This window comes from Penicillium longicatenatum (assembly GCF_028827895.1).
Source record: "Penicillium longicatenatum strain IBT 33135 chromosome Unknown contig_7_segment0_segment0, whole genome shotgun sequence".
Taxonomy (NCBI): domain Eukaryota; kingdom Fungi; phylum Ascomycota; class Eurotiomycetes; order Eurotiales; family Aspergillaceae; genus Penicillium; species Penicillium longicatenatum.
Window position 1 is genome coordinate 3,233,194 of NW_026643124.1, and position 22,079 is coordinate 3,255,272.

Consider the following 22,079-nt stretch of genomic DNA (forward strand, 5'->3'; position numbering starts at 1 on the left):
TTCCCCTCAAAGCTAGGTCGATTACCATTGAACGCACGACCCACCTTGTACCAGCGACAGCGACCTTCTCGAAGACCCTAGAGCCCAAACCCCCACGGGCTTGGTCAACGACCATAAACCGCAACAATGTTGGAGGGTCTGGTTGCCAACCTGCTTAATCGCTTCCTGGGAATCTACGTCAAAAACTTCGACGCGACACAGCTCAACATTGGAATCTGGTCCGGCGATGTGAAACTACGCAACCTTGAGTTGCGCCGCGAAGCGCTTGACCAGCTTCACCTTCCTTTGAATGTTGTTGAAGGCCACCTGGGTCAACTCACACTATCCATTCCATGGTCAAATCTGAGGGGTAAACCGGTAAAGGTTGACATTGAAGATGTCTTTTTACTGGCGGCGCCCCAAGAAGATGCGGACTACGATGCGAAGGAGGAAGATAAAAGGGCGCATACCCTGAAGATGGAACGAATCGAAAGTGCCGAGATTCTCCGCGAGCGTAACGCTGAAGGCATGAGTCAGGAGGAACAACGTCGAAACCAGAGTTTCACCCAAAGTATGATCACGGCCGTGGTGGACAACCTACAAGTCTCGATTAAGAATGTGCACATCAGATACGAAGATTCCATTTCCTCTCCAGGTCATCCATTCGCCGTCGGCTTGACACTGAAGGAGCTCAGTGCCGTCAGTACCGACGCAGACTGGAATCCGACTTTTATTCAATCCACCTCCGACACGACACACAAGCTTGCGGTCCTTGGCGCACTGTCAGTATACTGGAATACAGATGCAACGCTTCTTGGAACTGGTCGCGGCTCTGATATTGGTGCAGAGGCACAGGGAATTGAACACGATGACCTCATGGACAAAATGCGCGACGCCATTGACAATGGTGAAGGCAATCAGTTCATGCTTCGCCCTGTTAGTGGGCGTGCTGGCCTCGAAATGGATAAGTCGGGTAAATATGACCGCCCTGCTATGAAAGCCCGTCTGCTCTTTGATGAGCTTGGTTTTGTCTTGGACGACAATCAGTACCGCGATGCCTTGATGCTGGTGGATCTCTTTCATTACTTCATCCGCCATCAGGAATACAAGCGATTCCAACCCAAAAGCTCGGTCAAGGAGGATCCGAAGGCCTGGATGAAGTTCGCTGGAAATGCAGTACTCAGCAAGATCCACGACCGCAATAGACGATGGACCTGGGACTACATCAGAGAGCGCAGAGACGATCGCATTGCATACATCAAGTTCTTTAAAAAGAAGAAGCGGGAAGAAGCATTCTCGCCAGAGGAGACTGCAGAGCTTGATAAACTGGAAAGGAAGCTCAGCTATGAGGATATCCGATTTTGGCGATCCCTCGCTCGAAACCAGCTGCGCAAAGAGAACGTTGGTGTCAAAAAGCCTGCTCAACAGCAGTCATGGGGTGAATGGTTCTGGGGCGCTAAGAAGGAAGAATCAGAAGAACCAGCCATGACTGAAGAGCAACGGCAAGAGCTATACAGTGCCATTGACTGGGACGAAAAGAAGGCCCTCGCCGAGAGTGTCGACGTGCCCCGTGAATGGGTCAAGCTGCAGGTCAATTGGAGTCTACGGGCTGGTAGCTTCACTCTCAAACAAGATCCTCATGGCGCAGCAAATGAGGTGATGAAGTTAGTGTTCGATAACTTCCGTGCCAAGGCTCTCCAACGCCCTGACTCCTATCTCCTGGATCTTGATCTTGGTGGCTTGAAGATGTATGACGGTACCACTCCTGGGACCCTTTACCCTCAGATTGTCAAGGTCAAGGACTCTTTTCCTGAGCCCACAAAAGACCAACCGAGCACAGATGATGATGATGATCTCGCTTCGGAGGCCAGTGCAGATGATTTGGTGGACGAAGATAGTTTGTTCCACCTGCAGTTAGAGAAGAACCCACTGGAAAGCGATGCCGACTCTGCGGTCAAAGTCAAGTTGAAGAGTATCGAAGTCATATACAACCCCCGATTTCTGGTGGGAATTGTTAAGTTTTTTGAGCCTCCTGAGCGACACATGGAGTCGATCGGTGCACTTTTGGACACTGCGGGAGCAACCGTTGAAGGTCTGCGACAGCAAACTCGCGCAGGCTTGGAGTTTGCTTTACAAGAGCACAAGAAGGTCGACGCTCAATTTGATGTCCACGCACCGTTGATTATTGTGCCCGAGAGTATCACACACGAAAGTTCTCTTTGTCTGATTCTTGATGCCGGTCACGCTAGTGTGAACAGTGAGTTGGTTGACCGACAAGCTATGCGAGAGCTCCAGTCCAAGCAAAAACACCAGTACGAAGAGGAGGATTACAAACGGCTAGAGCACTTGCTATATGATCGTTTCCTCATCAAGTTGGACTCGACCCAACTTCTGATCGGTCCTGGAATTGAAGCTACTAAAGCTCAGCTCACGTCTGATGTCGAGTCAAAGAACTTCCACATTGTTGATCGAATCAATGTGGACTTTGTTCTTGAAATGTGCATCGTTCCGAAGGTGACGCAGCTTACTCGGACGCGTATATCTGGAAATCTGCCAGAACTGCACGCCTCTATGTCAGACACCAAGTACAAAGGCTTGATGAAGTTGATTGATATTGCAATTCCACAATTCGACACCGGCAAGACCGACTCCGATCCAGCAGCGGCCAAAGCCATCGAAGACAAGGCCATTGCTACCAGAGCCCGATCCGCATCTTTTCAGCCTCCGACCCTCAGAGATCTACCGGTTGTTGACGATGAAGAAGCCGAATCGGAAAGTGACCACACGCGGAAGAGTGTGGACTCAACAAACAATATCCACCGCCGAGACTTTGAGTTCAAATTCAATGTTGGTCGATTGCGTGGCTCTCTGTTCCGTTCTGACTCTCAAGACCCCCTGAAGGATAAATTACTGGTAGAACTTGTCGCCGAGGGCTTCGAGCTCGACTTCTACATGCGTCCGTATGACATGGTTGCTGAGGTCATTCTAAAGTCTCTAAGCGTGGATGATTATATCGAAGAGAACCCTGTTCCCGAATTTAAGAGAATAATCTCGTCCAAGGGATTCAACGCAGATGAGGACAAGGATCTTTTTTACCTGAAAATGGTTAGGGTGAAGCCTGAGTCCCCAGAGTTTGATTCCACATACGAGGGCGTTGCGATGAATCTCGACATCTCGGTGTCGACCATCAACCTTGTGGTGACAAGGAAAACACTTCTCACTCTATTGGACTTCATCTTGCTCACGTTTACAAGCCCACAGCAGCCAGTCGATCAAAATTCTCAATCAGACAGTCTGGCCATTCAAGAGGCAGCCGATACCGCTCAACTCCCTCAGCAAGCTGGCAAGCTTCGCATCAAATCTAACCTCAAGAGTATTGCCCTCATCCTCAACAACGACGGTGTTCGATTAGCGACCCTGAGTCTCAACACTGCCGATGTTGGTATATTCCTCGTTGGCCGCTCTATGACTATTCAGTCTCGAATTGGTAGTTTGACTTTGGTTGACGATGTCAACTTGGGTGCACCCGAAGAATCAGATGTCCGACGACTCCTCACGATTGAAGGAGATAACTTCGCCGATTTCAAATATGAGACTTTTGACCCTGAGAGCGAGACTTACCCTGGCTATGACTCGGAGGTCTACCTGCGCTCAGGTTCAATCAAGATCAATTTTCTGGAAGAGCCCTACCGGAAGATCATCAACTTCCTGGTCAAGTTCGGCAAGATGCAAGCAATTTTCAATGCAGCTCGCCAAGCCGCGGCGAACCAAGCCAATCAGCTACAGGAGAACGCCTCGCGTATGCGGCTTGACATTGTGGTCAAGACTCCTATCTTGGTGTTCCCCCGAGTGATGGCGGATGATAGGCCCAGAGATACAGTCACTGCTCACCTTGGTGAAATCTATGTCAAGAACGAATTCGTTCCCATGGATGAGGGCAAAGATAGCCCAGCTGTTAATGTGATATCTACTGGCGTGCGCAACATTCGTTTGACCTCCAAATTCCACTTCGAAGACGGCACGGAAGAAGAGCTTGAGATGATCCAGAAAGTAAACATCGACTTCAGCATCTGTTATCTGGAGCACCAGGCCAATAACGCGCGCCCAGACATGGAGATCGAAGGGTCTTTGTCTCCTATCAATCTTCGCATTTCTCAGAGTCAACTCAAGTTCTTGCTGGCCCTTTCAAAGTCTATCCCAGGTGCCTTTGCAACAGATGCTGAACAACAGGAGCTTGAGGCCTTGGAATCCCTACCGTCTTCTGTTACTGAGCCCACGACCACCTCCAAGGCTGTTCAAGCTAAGGAGCAGGAAGCAGTGGCTGCAGATGATACGACGAGTAAAGAGACATGGGTTCGACTCGATATGATTTTCAAGGTCGATAGTGTTGGACTGGAGCTTATCCTAGCGAACGACAACCAGCCTGCTGGCCATTTGGAGGACTCGAGCTTATCCAAATTCTCTCTCAATGACACCAGAGTCAAGCTTCGCATGTTGACAGATGGCTCTTTAGAGTCAGAGCTTCTCATCCACTCATTCTCTATCCGTGACAGTCGCCGACAAGACTCGAACAAGTTCAGGAACATTATGTCCTTGATCAACAACGATGTCCAGCAGCAATTCATGGCTAGCGTGTCTATGTCTCCTGGGCCTGATAAGCATCTCATCGCGATGTTGACTATAGATAGTCCGCGCATCATGTTTGCCTTGGACTATCTATCTGCTTTGCAGTCATTCAGTAACTCGGCATTTGCTTCTGACAATTCCACGGAGATTGTGGAAGAAGAAGAAGTTGAAGCCGAAGACTCAGAACCGGGATCTGATGCTGCAACGTCGGACAAGGAACCGACGGAAATTTCCACTCAGGAGTCAGCTGCTGGATCAACAACTATTTCTTTCCGTGTTAACCTAGTCGATGCCCAGGTTATCATGGTGGCCAACCCCGCCATTCCCCACTCTGAAGCTATTGTCATTGGAACTAAGGAGGTTCTCATCTCTCGTCAAAATGTCTCGACCTTACAGATTCAAAAACTTGGCATGTTCCTGTGTCGAATGGATAAATTTGAAACCAGTCGACTGAGGATTCTGGATGATTTCACTGTTGAAATGTCGGTTGATAGCCGACCCCAAGATCGTGGATCTGCACTTACCTCCATTGAGGTCCACTGTGAACCTTTGGTCCTCCGCCTGTCTCTGCGTGATATCCTGATGGCAATTCAGATTGTAAATAAAGCGTCTGAAATGCGAGCCCAGAATGCCCAGCAGCTCGAGGGTGGAGATGTGAAGAAAATAACTGATGCCAAAAGCACGAGAGCCCGATCCGGCAGCAAAGCATCCACGACCTTGGCCCATAGGACTCGTCGCCAGGTCAGTCAGGGGGCTGAGACACTCGACAAGACCGTGGGAGTTGAAAGCTCGGCTGTCCTTAAGCGCGAGGAGCTGTCAGCCAAGATTGATGGTGTCCGTGTCATTTTGATCGGTGATTTGCATGACTTGCCTCTACTGGATTGGAGCGTCAAAAAATTCAACGTTGATGTGCGCGACTGGTCTTCTACCTTGAGTGTTGATACGAACTTTGATACTTTCGTCAACGTCTTTAACTTCTCCAAGTCGGCTTGGGAGCCGTTGATCGAACCTTGGCAACTTGGTTTCCACATGGCGAAGGAAACCAATCCGGATGTCTTTTCAATTGATGCTTATTCGCACAAGAATATGGAGCTCACATTGACCTCGGCCACTATTGCACTTGCCTCAAAGTCTTTCCAGTTCCTCTCTACCGACGAAGATGTTCTTTCTAAGCCTAGAGGTGCAGATGCCCCCTACAGAATTCGCAACTACACCGGATTTGATCTCCATGTGTGGGCCGATGTCGGCCCAGGAGAAGATGGCCCGGCTGCGAAATTGACGGACGGAGAGGAGTATCCTTGGCGGTTTGAAGAGTCCACAGCTATTCGTGAAACTCTTTCTCCTGAAGGGCAGGGCGGAATCGTCGGCGTTAAGCTGGAAGGAAGTGGATTTGATAGCATCAACCGCATTCCCGTTGTACGAGAAGGAGAGGTTTTGTATAGTCTGAAGCCGAAGCGAGATAATGTTCTCCACCGACTTCTTGTGGAAGTCAAACTTGGAGCTGATAACGTCAAATACATCACCTTCCGCTCGCCACTTCTTGTGGAGAACAACACTCAAATCCCTGTCGAGTTGGGTGTGTTCAGTCCTGACGAAGGTCACCTCCTCAAGATCGAGAAGGTTTTGCCTGGTGATGCTCGGCCAGCACCGGTCGGCTCAGCATATCTCCATTCGGTTGTAATTCGTCCTGACCAGGGCTTTGGCTATGACTGGTCAAACGAACGGTTGTTCTGGAAAGATCTCATCCGCCGCCCGACACGCACCGTGCAATGCGTCAGTGAAAATGGAGGCCAAGCACCACCGTTCTACTTCCAGGTCAATGCAACAATCGAAAACAAAGACTCGACTACAAGCTCTTATCCTTACATGCGGATTCGAATCTTTGCACCAGTGGAAATTCAGAACTTGCTGCCTTATGACTTCAAGTACCGCATATACGACAAGAACACCAAGAAGGACTGGACTAACTTCTTGAGAAAGGGTGGTGTTAGCCCTGTGCATGTAGTGGAGTTATCTCATCTTCTCCTGCTCAGTATTGACCTTGAAGATACGGTTTTCCGACAGAGCGAGTTTGCCATTGTCAACGGAAATTCTCAGGACTATCGCAGAGAGCACACCTTGTCTTTGAAGGACGAGCGGGGTCTTCAGTTGAAGTTGAAGCTTCATTACTTCAATATTCCTAATAGCGGTGGTGCCTTCAAGGTCTCGGTTTACAGCCCATATCTCCTTTTGAACAAGACTGGTCTGCCTATGGACATTCAAAGCAAGGCCTTCCTACAGTCTGCTCGCAATGTTGCTGGCCAAGGTCTTAGGGTTGACCCGAGAGATGGTGGTCGTGCGTTGCCCTATATGTACTCTTACGGATCTGATGACCAAAAGAACCGATCTATCTTGAAGGTTGGCGATTCCACGTGGAGCAAGCCTCAGAGTTTTGAGGCTCTTGGAAGCACCTTTGAGGTCGTTTTCCCTGACAGGCAAGGCAGATCTGAATTCCACTCTGGAGTGTCTGTGGTTGAGGGCGAAGGCAAATACAAGATGACCAAGGTGGTTACTATTGCGCCTAGATTCATTCTGAAGAGCAAACTTACTGAAGACCTCATGGTGCGTGAACCTGGCTCATCGAATGTCCTCGAGCTCAAGAGCGGAGAGTTGGTTCCGCTTCACTTCCTACGCCAAGTCCAAGAAAAACAGCTCTGCTTGTGTTTCCCCGGGGTGAACAACCAATGGTCGTCTCCGTTCAACATTGCAGATGTCGGAACTGTTCACGTCAAGTTGGCCAAGTCAGCGAATCAGCGCCAAAAACTGATCAAGGTCGATGTTATCCTGGAAGGGGCAACTATTTTCCTGCACCTCAGCTTTGAGACCCGCAACTGGCCGTTCTCGATGCGGAATGAGAGTGACATCGAGTTTATTTTCCACCAGGCCGTAAGTCTTTACACATCGTCACCGCGTTTCCTTCTGACACTAATGTATTATCTCTTTAGAATCCTAACGTGGACGATGATGAGGAAGATGACTCAAGTGGCTGGCGGCCTATCCGCTACCGTCTCCCACCTCGAAGCATCATGCCTTATGCTTGGGATTACCCAGCAACCAAGAACAAATCTCTTGTCTTGTCTTCCCAAGGCAAAGAGCGACACATCAAGCTTGCTGAGATCGGTAACTTGATTCCAATGCGTATCCCGCCATCGAGGCCCGGCGAGTACCAAAAAATCGTCGATATCAATATTGTGGCTGATGGGCCCACCCAAACTCTTGTTCTTTCCAATTTCAAGCCCTCCAAGAGTATATACAAGCAACAGAAGGGCCAATCCTCACAGAACAACATGACTGCCGGATTTGAAGTTAAGGAAATGAACTCGGACGTGAACTTCAAGGCTCAGCTCCGCCTAGGCGGCATCGGTATCTCCCTCATCAATGAGAACTTGAAAGAACTTCTCTACCTCACATTCCGAGAGATTGAGATCAAGTTTCGGGAGTCAGCACTGTACCAGACCTTGAACACAACTATCAAGTGGATACAGATCGATAATCAGTTGTATGGTGGTATTTTCCCGATCCTGCTTTACCCCAGTGTGGTCCCTAAAACCGGGAAAGAAATGGAAGCTCATCCGATTTTCCATGCGATGGTCACACGAGTCAAAGACGACTCTTATGGCGTTCTTTACATCAAATACGCCACACTTCTCCTGCAGCAGATGACGCTTGAGATAGACGAGGACTTTGTCTTCGCTATGCTGGACTTTGCCAAGATTCCGGGTGCATCCTGGACCGAGGAACAAGAGGGTAAGTTGTGTGATGGGGATTTGAACATCCCAGAACCGCAACAGAACGAAGCAGGTCAAGATGTGTACTTCGAGCTTCTCCACTTGCAACCCATGCAGTTGGATATTTCTTTCATGCGAACAGAGCGTGTCAATGCAGAGGATGGTGCTATGCAGCCATCCAACCCTCTGATGTTCATCGTCAACGTGATGACCATGTCTATGGGCAATGTCAACGATGCACCTATCCGGTTGAACGCCCTGATGCTGGAAAATGCTCGTGTCTCCTTCGGAAGACTTGTCAGCAACGTCCGCGCCCACTATACCCAGGAATTTGTGCGCCAAGTACACATCATCCTTGGATCTGCCGATTTCCTGGGTAATCCCGTTGGTCTGTTCAATACCGTCAGCTCAGGCGTGGCGGATATCTTCTACGAGCCATACCAGGGCTTGGTCATGACTGACCGTCCCCAAGAGCTGGGTGTTGGCATCGCAAAGGGTGCTACCAGTTTCGTTAAGAAATCCGTCTTCGGCTTATCGGACAGTATGGCCAAATTTACTGGAAGTATGTCTAAGGGTCTTGCTGCCGCCACCCTGGACAAGGAGTTCCAAGACCAGCGCCGGATGTCCAAGTCTCGTAACCGACCGAAGCACGCCCTATACGGAATTACTGCCGGTGGAAATGCATTTGCGAACAGTCTGGCCAGTGGAATTGGCGGTCTTGCTCGCCACCCACTGCAAGGTGCCGAGAAAGAAGGAGTGGCAGGATTCTTCAAGGGCGTTGGAAAGGGTGTTCTGGGCCTTGCCACCAAACCCGCCATCGGAGCCTTTGACCTTGCTTCCAATCTCGCCGAGGGAGTCCGGAACACGACTACCGTCTTCGACGCCGACGGCCTTGACCGTGTCCGACTGACCCGGTTCATTGGCACAGACGGTATTGTCCGACCATATACTCAGCGGGAAGCACTCGGTCAGTTCTGGCTCAAGACCACCGATGACGGCAAATACTTCAACGAGGATTACATTGCACACTTGGAGCTTCCAGGCCGAGACATGCTGGTCATGTTGACTTATGCCCGCATCATGCTTGTGCGCACCAAGAAGCTCTATACCGAGTGGGATATTCGACTCACAGACATTCAAACAATTTCCAAGGAGCGGACTGGCATGAGTATCACACTTAAGGGTGGTGCCAATGGGCCCTTCATTCCTGTCCAGGATGAGAGTTCCCGAAACTGGTTGTACAGACAGATTGCTGTTGGTGAGTCACATATTAAATGAATAGTTTTCTCTGATGTTGAAGCTAACTCCTTTTTTCGCAGCGGTCAACGCTTTCAATGAGAAGTATAATGTCCGAGGATGATCAGACGCCCTCGAGCCTTTTGTAATGATGTATGAAATTGGATTGCATTAACGGAAGGGAACACAAAAAGAGGCTTCACACTGGCTACGCTTGCCATTTCTGGGTTCTCTTTACTTTTATTGGATTGGTTTTGTTGTTTCGGTTTTGGTTTCCAGTACATATTTTTACGCATTCGTCTTTTTCCCTTTATCTCACTAGTAATAGACCTATTTCAGAAGCAGATCGAAGCTAATTCCAGCCGTAATTATGAAGGCAGTATCCAGATGTCACTTTATAGCAACTGGTGGGTTCCTTTCCCAACCACGAGGCAGTTATGGCTGACCATGGAAGGTACGGCGCGTATAGTGAGTTCAAGAAGCGCGTCTTTTGGCTCCTCTCACTGTATGATCACTTTTATTTTGAGGGCGCCCTATTAGTACATTTAAATTGAGTTAATTTAACTCGAGCTAACATGCATTAGAGCTCCATAAAACATTGACAGGTGAATCCATAAGATAATGTTCGACATGAAAGGAATTAATAAAATCTGCAAACCGATTTGTGACTTTAAGAAGATGCACATTGGAAGAAATCAAGTGATCAGGGAACAGCTCTGTCCGGTCCAATCCGTCGATCGGTATTCTTGACGGGATGCAGGAACATCGATGGGAAGCAAGGTCTGCCAAAGCGAGCTTCAGAGGACTATAAAGAACACGGTCAGCAACAGTCATCCTAGAAACACATCATGCAAAAAAGACATACTTTTTTGCCACCTTCATTCTCTGCAGTCCGGTAGCCAAGCCATCGCCTGTATAAATTCTCCCCCGTATGCGTGGTAAACATGTATGAAAGGCGATACATGATGTGATCATAGACGTGATCCCAATTCCAGATGCTATCTGGACCACCGTTGATATTCTCCGGCGGTCCCCGATTGTAAATTCTTGCCAGCTCCTCCGGCGTCCACTGGCCATCCGCGTATATCGGGTGCGGAACATACACAGCCTTGAGGCCGTGGAAGAGTGCCCAGGAGGCACCCGTCATTTCTGATGCAAGACCCAGGCCACGCGTGGCTTGTGAATGATGTATCAAGTCCAGGAGGCGTCGGGAGTACCGGCCCATAGTGATAACTGCTGTTCGACGAGGCGTCTCAATACCATATTTGAAGTTCCAGATTTCATTGGGGAAGGTCCATTGCGTGTCTTTTGGGTTGAAGATAGGGAGAAATGTGATGTGGTCAGCTTCCTCGCCGACGCCCCAAGTGAAACTATCATTTAAGGGACTCTCGACCTGTGGCTCAGGGCCCAGGGGTCGAATTCCTGTTCCATACACGGGGCCCCAGACTGTGGCTTCAGGCTTGTCGGCGAGGCTTGCGTTGACCATTGCAGTAAAGTTCTTCCAGAGCCCATGAGCACCAGGAGTGTAGAAATAGGCGTTTCGCTCCCATAGGTATCTACGAGGCTGCTGCTTTGCGAATGCAGCCGATCTTTCAAGAAAGTGGTAAGCATGTCCCGTGTGACGACCGTCCATCTCGAGCTGCCAGTAGTATTCGAAGTTAGGATACAATTGTGAAAATATCTGCAGTGCTTGGTGGTGCTGTAGTTTTGGGCTGAGAGACGTCAGTCGTAGTGAAGAATGTTTGGAACAATCAACAGTCAATATCTTACCTATGCTCCTCGATTTTGGGGTACCACGCCTCCAACAATTTATTGTTGAAGAACAAAGCAATGTTCCGAAACTCCACTGGGATAGATCTCCGAAGATTCTCCATCGTTTTTCGGTCTGAGAAAATTGGGAGATCATCATCCTTGACATGAACCAACAGGAACACTTCATATTCCCCGCCCGAGTGCAACGACAGCTCCATTATCAACGCACGAAGGTATTCACGGTGATTGGCGGTCCAGATCATACTATCCCATGCTCGAATAAGAACGGCAGACCGGGGCTGATGACGTTTCCCTCTCGAGGAATCAGACGTCGTATCCGATTCATAGGGCTTTCTCGGCGGCTCTCTCAGTTCAAAGGAGAGAGGTCGTTGGCCCGTCTCGTTCATCGAGCAGTCATGCCGATACCGGTCTGCGTTTCTCTCATAGCAAAGAGCTTGCAGATTGTACCAGTCTAACTCGAACCAATTCACCGGTGGCGGCCTAGAAAAACCTGGAATCTCATCATCATTCTCGTCATCGTAGCCATATGCGCCGAAGCGAGAGTATCGGTCCGTACATACATCTCCATCCAGATCCATTGCCTCGTGTGAGCCAAAACTTGGTGGCGGAAACCCGGCTTGCTTTCCCTTGTATACCATGACCATATCATCCGGTTGATTACGATCGAGATCACGACCCCGAGGCCCCAAGCAAGCTTTGAAGTGGCCATGATGTTTCCGTCGCCACTTTCTGCTGTTGTACAGTGGGTAGGGATCATAGATCGAGGGAATGGGGTGGGGAGAACCGGGAATCGTAGGGTCAGAACTCGTGAGAGTCAGAGTTCCGCCTAGGTAGAACTGCTTATTTCTATAAAGATCGTGTAGTGAGGTTAGTTGTAATCAATGTCAATAAAAGCAGAATTTGTATTTTTAGCACAAACCTCACGTCATGAAGGCTCCCCATATCACTCACCCCACTCTCATCTTCATTTTGACTGTTGGGAGTGTTTTGAAAGCCCCCAGTCTCCCGATATTGTCCTGGTCGAAGGACAGGTGAACTGCTTGGAGGACTGAGCCATCGCAGAAGAGATATGTCTGGACGAGCAGCGAGATGTGCGAATGTCTCAACAACTGTAACCACAAAGACTAGCCAGCCAATCCAATGCACCCACTTTCTCTTCCATACGGAATGCGGATCTCGGGCCTTAAAGGCAATTGGGTCCTTGCTGGGCATCTTCAGGAGCATCGGCCACGACTTTTCAGTCAATGAACGATAAAGGCTATTTTGCACAGGCATTGTACCGAATCTGAAGGCCGTAGTTATGAGAGTCACAAAGAAGGATGAAAAGAAAGTGATTTCCAGGGTCACTTCGGAGAGTGGCATGAACGCGTAAAGGCAAGAGCGCTGTCCCAAGAAACTACGATGTCATCATAACGCGGTATTGACGGCCGACGACTAATCGGGTAGTATGTGAAAGGTCTCTGTATGACAGACTCCATATAGAACAGTATTGGTGATAATCTCTTTCGTACTGCCCTTGTTATAGTTCTTGCTCTAAGTCAATACGCTAAGGTTCCATTGCGCGTGATACGGATTTCAACTGTGAAACATGTCACGAAGACTTTCGGGACAAGGCACTGTTGAACCTGAATCGATTGGTATAGATCGCGAAAAACCTGAAATTCTCCAATTTGGAATCTCAAGGCTTGCTGAAGATTCAATTGGATTTGAAAACAGACGGAGGTTCTGGAGCATTATGTATTCCACGAACTTTTGCAGCACAGATCTAAATCAAATTACCAAGTGGTTATCAGGAGCTAATTCTTAACATCTACAGCACAAGAAGCATCCTTAACGCGGCAAGCTTGGATAATCATGACTCTTTATAGACCATCAATTCCAAGCCAGGGGTAACTTTCAGGGTCGAAGAGCCTGGAGAGCCTTACTGGAAATTCATCAGAATTCCCTTAAATCCATTGTTAATGCTTGAGCCCTGGAGGCGGATCCCTACTACGTCCAAATTGGGAAATTAATTCAAATAAGAAAGTCATGATTGGAATTATTTCAAGACTCGATCCAGGTATGTACAACACATCCATGGACACAAACACGGGAACATTCCATCTGCAACTCGAGGTTTGATCCACATGAAAATAGAGTAACGCACAGCCGTACTCAAGACAAAAAGACATTATATCAACACACCACAGAATTACCATGCTAGTAATAACTAGGTATGATTATGTCGCTATACTTTACGCGAAGTAGCTCTTCCATAGGACGCCAGATAGATCTTCCAATTGATCGGGGGTGAAGGCCTGAGTCCATTGATTAGCGCATGTGCTATGGGGTTGGAAAATTGAAATTGGGACTTACCTTGGCATCGATGTGCCAAGTATCTTGTCTGGTCTTCTTGAACTCGCTGATGATCGACTTCACACTTGAACCTACAACGCCTGGATCGTGAGCAGCACGAATGCTGAGCGTAGTCAAGGCTTCGGGCATCCAGTGCGGGGGGGGCTGTTGTAAGGGAACGCCTGAACCAGAGCACCCAAGCCTAGAACGGCGCCGTGACGAACAATTACCAGACGATTGTGCTCGGGAGTAGGTGTGCCCGCACCCGACGTCACTGCGGACGAGATTCCAGATCGGAAGTTCTTGGGCTTTTTGGGAAAGGGGGTTGTCGGCGAGGACTCTGGTGAAGCGCTCCTGGAAGCGGTGGACCATTTTGTCGCGAAGGTACACTGGGGAGCAGCGGATCATACCAGACAGAGTGGCCGATGCACCTGCACGGACCTCGTGTTGCGAATCCTCAAGCATGGAAGCGATGCACTCGAAAAGCTTGTCACGATCGGCAGAGTCCAACAGGAAGAGTCGGCGGAAGTAGATGATCTGAATGTTGATCATGACACGCAGACGCTGATGCCATGACGGGGAGGTTTGGCCGATGCGGATGAGGGACTGGATGAACTCAGAGCCCTTTTCAGCAGGGTAGGGGATGTTGGGGAGGTGGCGGAAAACGTGATATGCAAGAGACTGTAGCTCGGGATCTTCCTTTACGTCCATCATGTGCAGAAGCTGAGCGGTAAACACATCGGGGAAGAATGGAACCAGTTGTGTACACTCGTGGGATGAGAGAGTTGAATCCAGCCAAAGAAGCACCGTCTTGCTACCGGACGTGTATGAAGAAGGAGTCTGTTGGCCTGGAGTTCTAGCCTGTCGCCACTGTTCAATCTGAGTGAAGACTCCCCGGATCATCTTTGAGAAGTCGTCAGAAGGAGCATACGGGTAACTGCCGACCGACGAAGAGGATTTCTGAGCCTCCAGCAGATGTTGGAGGTCGGGATATGACTCGTGGTATCTGGTGCGGTGAATTGTTGCTAAGGTCTGTCCCATAGCTTCTCGCACACCCTTGTACGGGTGATCCAAATGTGCCAGGAAATCCTCGACAATTGGCTTGTCCAGCTGGAAGTGCCAGCCGGCATCAATGATGCACTGATGCAGGAGATTGATCTTGGAACTCTCCTTAAATGCAGCGTTGGTGGTCATATCCAAGCGGAAGCTCGCTAACCAATCAACCATAGGCCAGGCTCGGCGGGGATCACGGCATTGAAGAATCATGTGGAGGAATGTAGTCCAGTATCCTGAATTTTCAGGAGTGAGGCCATCGGTAAAGATCTTCCGAATGATAGGGAAAGCGTACTCCCAAACCAAAGTGCGCCTTTCCACACTGGTATCTGTGACAGAACTGATCAGGGCCCCGAGAATCTCCGCAGTGGCCCGATGCTGGTGCTTATCGCTGCCATCCTCAAAAACAGCTTGGATCTCCTCTTGGATTTCCTTGAAAGAGGCTGCAGTAAGGCCATCTCGGAGCATAAGCTCGAAGGCATAGAGAAGCATCATGGCAGAAGACATTCGAAACTTATCGGCAGAGGGATCCCTGGGCTCCTGCTTCAAGTACATGAAATATTTGGAAAACCAGTCGCGCGTGAACAATTTACCCATTTGGGTCCGCACGTTCCACTCGAGTTCATCATATTCGATGTCTCGATCCAGATTGGATTTGTACGCTGGCATGGTCTTACCCCAAATGAGCCAACCAGGGAAGTCGTGATCAACGTAGTACTCAGCTTCAGGCTTGGCAAAGCTACTCAAATAGTTTTGAGTCCAGTCCTTCTCATAGGGACGGGTTGCTACCTTGATCTTTGCAGGGAAGCGCTGGTGTCCAAGGATGTAGTTCTTGTACTCATGGCTGCAGATGGCGCGAACATCAATCATGGTGAAAAGCGCGATGAGTGCCTGTGAGTACATTCCGCGAAGACCTGGATGATCGTCAATCGACCCGAGAGTCACCAGCTCGATCAGGTTGCCGCTGGCAATATAATCGAAGCGCAGACCCATGGTGATGACAATAGTCGCGGCACGGCTGGCAATCTTCCAATGGGAGATTCGAGCCAAGTTCACCAATTCATCAGCTAGATCAGCTTTCTTTTTCTCTATAGTAGCTCGCTTCTTATTGATGGACACCCGCTTCTGGTCTATCTCTGTAGTCACGTCTCCAGTGGGAGCAATCGCCTCCACAATGGCCTGGTCTAAGATTGCCATCCTCTCCATGGATCGGCCATAGTCCATTATTTGGAACACAGCAGTAGAGCAGATTTTCTGGACAGATGGCTTGTCGACCGCACTGGCATCGAGGAAGGTGCGAATTAAAGCTGGTGTATATTTCCAGTTCCGTCCAACTGTCTTTGCGACGCTACTGAGCAACAGCGAAAACAAGGCTCCCTTGATACGCGCGTGATCGTTCTCTTTGACACCAGTCTGGAGGGCCTTCAGAAGAGGGGGGATAACGAGAGATCGTGCACCCCAGACAGATTTAAGGGCTGACTCGCCAGCATTTTGAGCATTGCGGCGGGTCTCGGTATAAAGAGAAACGCAGGACTCAGCAATGTCAAAAAGAAGGAGTTCATCGAGTTTAGACCGTGATCGGGGCGCGGCATTGTGTCGTAGACGCTGCAGATGGTAGACATTTGCTCTGCGTACAAGAAGTGCCCTTGGATAATCTTTCCTGATACCACTCATCTTATAAGGGTGGATGTCTGCTGCCAAGAGTCTCGTTACTCGATCAAGGACATGAGCCGATCTCTCAATGCCAACGTCGACAAACCAAGAGCGGAAGGCCGAGTAAAGTGCCCCGAAACATGGCACATCGTCTTCTTGCTTGTCACACAAGAATCGGTGTACCAGGTGCAGAACCCAGCCCGCCCGTTCACGGATCTCGTGAATGGTCTCGTAAAGGACGTCACCTTCCTGGAGAGGGTATCCAGTCGGGTATGGGAAACCTTCCTTGACCAATGCTTCGTCGGAGCTATCAAGAAATGCGTCTTCTTCACTTACACCATTTGTAGCTGCGTCATCGACCATGTCAAATTCACTGGAACTGGAAGACGCGCCATTCGAGAACTCCGGGGAGGATTTCGAAGCAGCTTTGGGATCAAAGAGTACCGAGATTCCGGAAAGAAGAAGTCGTAGAAGAACAAGATTTCGGGTAACTTCGTCGGACCATTCCTTACCACTGCCATCGCGCTTGACGCTGGAGGTCTCGTTTGTCAAGCCGGACAAATGCCGCAAAGCGGTTTCAGCTTGGTTTTTGAAGACCTCAACGGCAAATTCCAGCTCTTCGCGCTTGGGCACATGCCATTGAATGCTAAGTTTGTTCACATCAAGTCTGTAGCTCCAGTGCTTAGGCTGAACGCCCCCCTCAACGTCGGCCGGCTCATACATGCTGTAATCTCTAGTGTACGTGCCAGTCAGGTTGAGCAAGAGGTGGTGAATATAATTCGAAATATGCACCGTCGGGATACCGCGGCACATCTTCTGCATGTAAACGGCAATGTCGAAGAGCTCTTGCCGGTGGGCAAGAACAGCATCACCGACATGGACGACACACATGCTCAACATACTGACGTTCCAAACCAATCCACGATCACGAGGAAGAACATCAGTGCCGGTTGTTCTCGTAGAGCCCGCACCGTTCTCCTCAATCTCGGTACGGATTCCTTGAATCAGCACAGGTATGAACCGCTTAAGAGCCTTTTCGGGATTGACCTTGCACAATGCGTTGCAAATGAAAGCCATGGCATCTCGCGCTTGGTGGATAACGTGATTAGATACGAAGTCAACAATCTTTCCCAGTGCAATATCGTAATACTCTGGCGAAAGGGAGGCGAGGAGAGGCATGAAGGTGGCAGGAAGGGTATTGACAATGTTCTCCTCTGGCGAGCCATTGCGCACTCTGGTAACATCTGGGAGATTCTCTAGAAGGGTGAAAACACGTCCAAGGAATGAAATGGTGAAGTCGCCGAAGCCACAGGTCGAAGAGCGAAGAATCATTTCCTCCGTCTCATCGTCCAACTCACTCTCATAGTTCAGCTGCACTTCGGATCCCTGTTCCTCCATCCTCTCCATTTCACCGGTAATCCATTGCACCGCGAGCATATTACAATTGACATCTTCTCTTCCCTTGGTCATGTCAACCATCGGAATGTTATAGCATGCAGTTTGAATAAAGGAAAGGGCATGAAGAGACTTTTCGAGATCATTAGCATCAACGCCAGGCAAAGCGAGGCCTAGGAGAGTCGTCATATGGCAGCGGTAGCCTTTGGTTCGCGTAATGACGCGAGACAAGACTTGCATGGCGCGCAGCGAAGAAGTGGTTCTATGAACTTCCACCAAGCCTTGGAGAGACGGGTAGATTCTCTGCAAAGCACCAGGCAGAATGAGGTGTGGCTCCAAATAGGCAAGGCCTTGAAGGGTGGATAGGGAGAAAGTCATGGCGGTACTACTTTTGGCGTAGATACCCATAAAGATCGCATCTCTTAAGCATAAAACGAAGCGACGCTTTAGGGGCTCATTGAGTCGCCGTTCGACCGGGACGTCCATTTCCCCGCTCTGCTCACGGTTCCATCGCATCACGAAGAAATCAGTTAAATAGTATACAAGCTGCGACAAGGTCCTCGTCCAGGTACCCGAGTTCGAAGGGTGGAAGAATGTCTCAACTGCTTGGATCAGACCCTCAAGCTGGCTAAGAACCGAGTCCTCTGAGTCTAGGCATGCAGGTGAAAGAGACAAGACAATCCATCGAGCAATATGGTGGGCAACAGGATGCTTGCGCGTATCACGATCAAGCATGATACCCAGGCCTGATGAGATATCCACCAGAGCGCTGTACGGTGACGTGGATTGTCCTACCGGGATTTCAAGTAGTCGAAGAACTGCAGTGAAGATGAGAGCGGACTGTTCCTTTGTGAAGATACCATGCTCTGAGAATGGAATGTGCCCGGCTGGAAGCGAATCCCGTGCCAACCGCGAGAGGTAATCGAGATACGTCGTATCAAACGTCTTTGAACGACCGACAAGAGACCAAATATGGAAATGTGTTGGCAAATAGTTCTGCGGAAGTAGATCGCTGCGTTCAGCGGGAGGAGGTGATGTGGGAAGCATGAGGTTAATCAGCCCAGCCACCACAAAGGCGCCTTCTGAAAATGAGGTGGTGTAGTGAGGTAGGAACTCCTCAAGCATCGCAGGCAGTTCGCAGGGGTCGATGAATAGCTGAGCAAATGCGCAAAGCTTGGTCAATGTCTTGACATTCCGCTTAAGGTTAGTCGAGTGAACGAGACCGGACTCAGTGGGGAGAACAAAGGCTTTTAGCTCCTTGTAAAGAGGTTTCCAGTCCAAGACTAGGTCCTTGACGGGTCTCAAATAGTGCTTGCGCCTGCCTCACAGTTAGTGTCGATGTACTCTGGCGATTCCCAAAAAGTAGAAAAGCCCAACTCACTTAGTGAGAAGCATGAACATGCTCGCAAATCGCTCTGCTACATTCGGGTCTATGCCTGGCGCCAAGGCGAGCTCATAATAGAGCTTCACGAGATTGATCCTCTCCGTCCGGGTCGGATCAAACTTGAGCGAGAGCCAGCCTCTGAGCTCGCGTGTCCAGTGCACAGCTCCGGGACTGAAGTCCCCAGCCTCCACCGAGATATAAAGCTGATTCAGAATCTCTCGAAGGGTTCGATCTCGCTCTGTCTCATCTTCAAGCTGATATGGGAGGTATGAGAAGTATGGGTAGGTGCGCGGTCGGACGCGAGCTTTTGGCTCGCCATCGCCGTTGACGGCGGCGGGCTCACCACCTGGCGAGGTGGCCCGCGAGATCTCTTGTGCATGGGGAAAGTTGTCGGATGTGAGAATCGCCTTGGGGGTGGAGGCATCCATAGTCGCATGTGAGGGAGGAGAGGGGGGTTAAGCAAGACGAGGTGGAGATGGGGCCGGACGAGTTGGCGTAGACGTCAGAGAGGGCTCTGTAGATAAGATGTGTCAGCAACTTCGACTTTTCACAATCCTTCACATCCAGCCTTATTTGATCTCAATCAATCTTAAGCCTGGCCAGGGAGCTATACATCTACCACAGGAAGTTTTCCCTCCAGCAGGTGTGGAAGTGTTGGCCGGCGGATTGCGTTGCACACGGCCGGGTTCGCATGAGGTCCTTGCGGGCAAGACAGGCGGTTGAAAGTCTGGGGCTCAAGCAAGAAGCAGGTCGAGTAAACTGCAGGAAGCAATCAATAATGAAATGCTTCTTTTAGGAATCGTTTCACGATGATGCAATGGGAGAGAAGATGATCAAATCAAAGGAGATGTTCGCAGAAGGTGGATGACATAATTCCACGTTAAAGCTTTGGCCTTGCGGCTTGAAGAGAGACCCGCGTGGAAAACTCCCGAAACTAGATCGAAAGGTGGATTAAAACTTTAGCTTGGGTATATCTGATACGTTTTCGCTCATTAAACTTGGCTTCTCGAGTGGAAGAATAGCAGGCAATAATTCCAATTTCGCCGGGCAGTCAAGCGCGCCTAAATGGCCCAACTCTTTCTTAGGCAGACACTACCTTACGCAACCGGCGTACAAACCCGCCCCGGGTACGAGGTACGTAAAAGCGGAGAAACAAACAAAAATAACCAATGTTTCTATGGATTAACAAATATTTTGACACGTGCAGTCTTACGCCGGCGGTAAGAAAGAGCCATATAGAACCCCCTGAATCAGAGCATAGACCACCATGGCTTGAGCGGCAAGCGCTAAACTGCGGTGGTTCTTGCGGGGATTTTGGAGGCATTCCATGCCGATCGATACGAGATACCAATACCATACAGGATACCCAGACGAGATCCGATTGACGATTTGGACATGATAACTCGTTAAAGCCATGATCGCCAGTAAGCCCTGGGGCACGGCCAGGCGGAAGAGCATGGAGCCCGGGCTAAGAGGCGAAGCCGCCTGGTTCCCAGATCGGGAGCGCAAAGTAGAGGGCGCTCGAAGAGCCCATACAGATGATTTGCCCATGATAAATAGGATCGGTGCAGCGAGTAGGAAAAGAGGAATATTGGAGACAGTCCAGTAACGAAGAAATCCAACGTTCCTAGAAAGGGGTCAGGGTTGCAATAAAATTACCAAGTCTGCTGAGCAGAAGGTTGACGACTTACCAATAGTAGTTCTGGACCCAAGTGTATATACTAGGTAGTGTCCAGCCACACCATTCTCGATTTAGGTCGGTCAGGCAATAGGTCCGGTAGGCTAGAAGCTGGGGTACAAGCATCCCAAGTGCCACAGTGCCACCACCCACTCCTATGATGACAAGTCGACGCATCTTGTGGGTGGATAGACCCTGGGTTAAGCATGCCCATATCAGGAGGACGGCGTCATATGCGAACAAGAATCCGCTCAGGATGCCGTTACTGCGGACCATCGTGGCAATGGCAAAAAACGCGCCCGCAGTGAGAACCTGCAGATCACGCAGGACTGTCACCCCATGCCGCTCAGAGATGAGAGATCCTGAGTAAAGGTAGAACCCTGAAAAGTTGAGGAACGAAAAGATCGATTCGCCATAAGGGGCAGAGAGAAAAGCACCCGCTGGGCAGATGATATGGAGCGCAGCAGACAAGAAACAGATGAGTTTCTGAGTGACCGTCTGCTCGCCAAAAATATTGGCCGAAAGACGATGAAGAGCCAGGACAGAGAAATAATGGGCAACGTGGGATAACACCACTGCTATTAAGGCGATCGGAACGGGGCCCCCTAGCCCGCCAGATTTGCGAAGTCCTGTAGATCGTCAGCTAAGCCTGTCGCGTATGGTGAATTGAAATATGTACCAGAAACAAAGAACCCAAGCACCCTTGGGTACCCAAAGGCCCATTCTTGTTCAAAGACATATCCCTGCTCTGCGATATGGAGAAAATAGATGGAGTCCCACCGTACCAGTCTCAATGGCCACGGAAGCGAAGTGGTGAGATCAGCACCTTCATAGGGAACCAATGTAGTGGAGGTATCATAGCCTGGGCCCGGACAGGCGGTAATGACGATAAACAAGAGAGCTTTCCACAGCCAAAATGCGCTCGTTAAGCTCTGAATGGGATTGTCCAACCGGAGCATGGTCGCAGTTCCAGTTGCCATTGCGGTCTAGACACAGTGGCGTAGAGAAGCCCACCAATGCCGATAGCTAGGGTCTTCAGCGGGCCACTAATCAAGAAAAAATTGCTTGTGGATCTGATCAGTGATCACCGAGTCAACCGAGGCACTGTCGATTTGTGGACACGGGTCCAGGATTGCATGACTGTGCATAGGCATGCATAAGTTAGTCAGCGGGTTTAGGATTTTAACTACCAAAGGCCGAG

The 22,079-nt window shown here is 49.7% G+C and overlaps 4 protein-coding genes across 4 annotated transcripts; 1 reads left to right on the plus strand and 3 right to left on the minus strand.

The window, feature by feature from the left end:
• Positions 1-126: 126 nt before the first annotated feature.
• N7484_011461 (membrane morphogenesis protein VPS13) lies at positions 127-9,732 on the plus strand (the record flags this gene model as incomplete). Its single annotated transcript, XM_057121848.1, has 3 exons — positions 127-7,530; positions 7,590-9,630; positions 9,692-9,732. 3 exons carry the CDS (start codon positions 127-129, stop codon positions 9,730-9,732), a joined length of 9,486 nt encoding a protein of 3,161 aa, XP_056967602.1.
• Positions 9,733-10,311: 579 nt separating this feature from the next.
• N7484_011462 (DUF3405 domain-containing protein) lies at positions 10,312-12,605 on the minus strand (the record flags this gene model as incomplete). The annotated part of the gene is made up of 4 exons (XM_057121849.1): positions 10,312-10,413; positions 10,474-11,320; positions 11,379-12,227; positions 12,301-12,605. The coding sequence occupies 4 exons, from the start codon at positions 12,603-12,605 to the stop codon at positions 10,312-10,314; spliced, it is 2,103 nt and encodes a 700-aa protein (XP_056967603.1).
• A 994-nt stretch (positions 12,606-13,599) lies between these two features.
• Positions 13,600-19,628, minus strand: N7484_011463 (proteasome activator BLM10; the record flags this gene model as incomplete). The annotated part of the gene is made up of 3 exons (XM_057121850.1): positions 13,600-13,678; positions 13,737-19,134; positions 19,198-19,628. The coding sequence occupies 3 exons, from the start codon at positions 19,626-19,628 to the stop codon at positions 13,616-13,618; spliced, it is 5,892 nt and encodes a 1,963-aa protein (XP_056967604.1). The 3' UTR covers positions 13,600-13,615.
• A 781-nt stretch (positions 19,629-20,409) lies between these two features.
• On the minus strand, positions 20,410-21,858 carry N7484_011464 (uncharacterized protein; the record flags this gene model as incomplete). Its single annotated transcript, XM_057121851.1, has 3 exons — positions 20,410-20,827; positions 20,892-21,507; positions 21,558-21,858. 3 exons carry the CDS (start codon positions 21,856-21,858, stop codon positions 20,410-20,412), a joined length of 1,335 nt encoding a protein of 444 aa, XP_056967605.1.
• Positions 21,859-22,079: the final 221 nt, after the last annotated feature.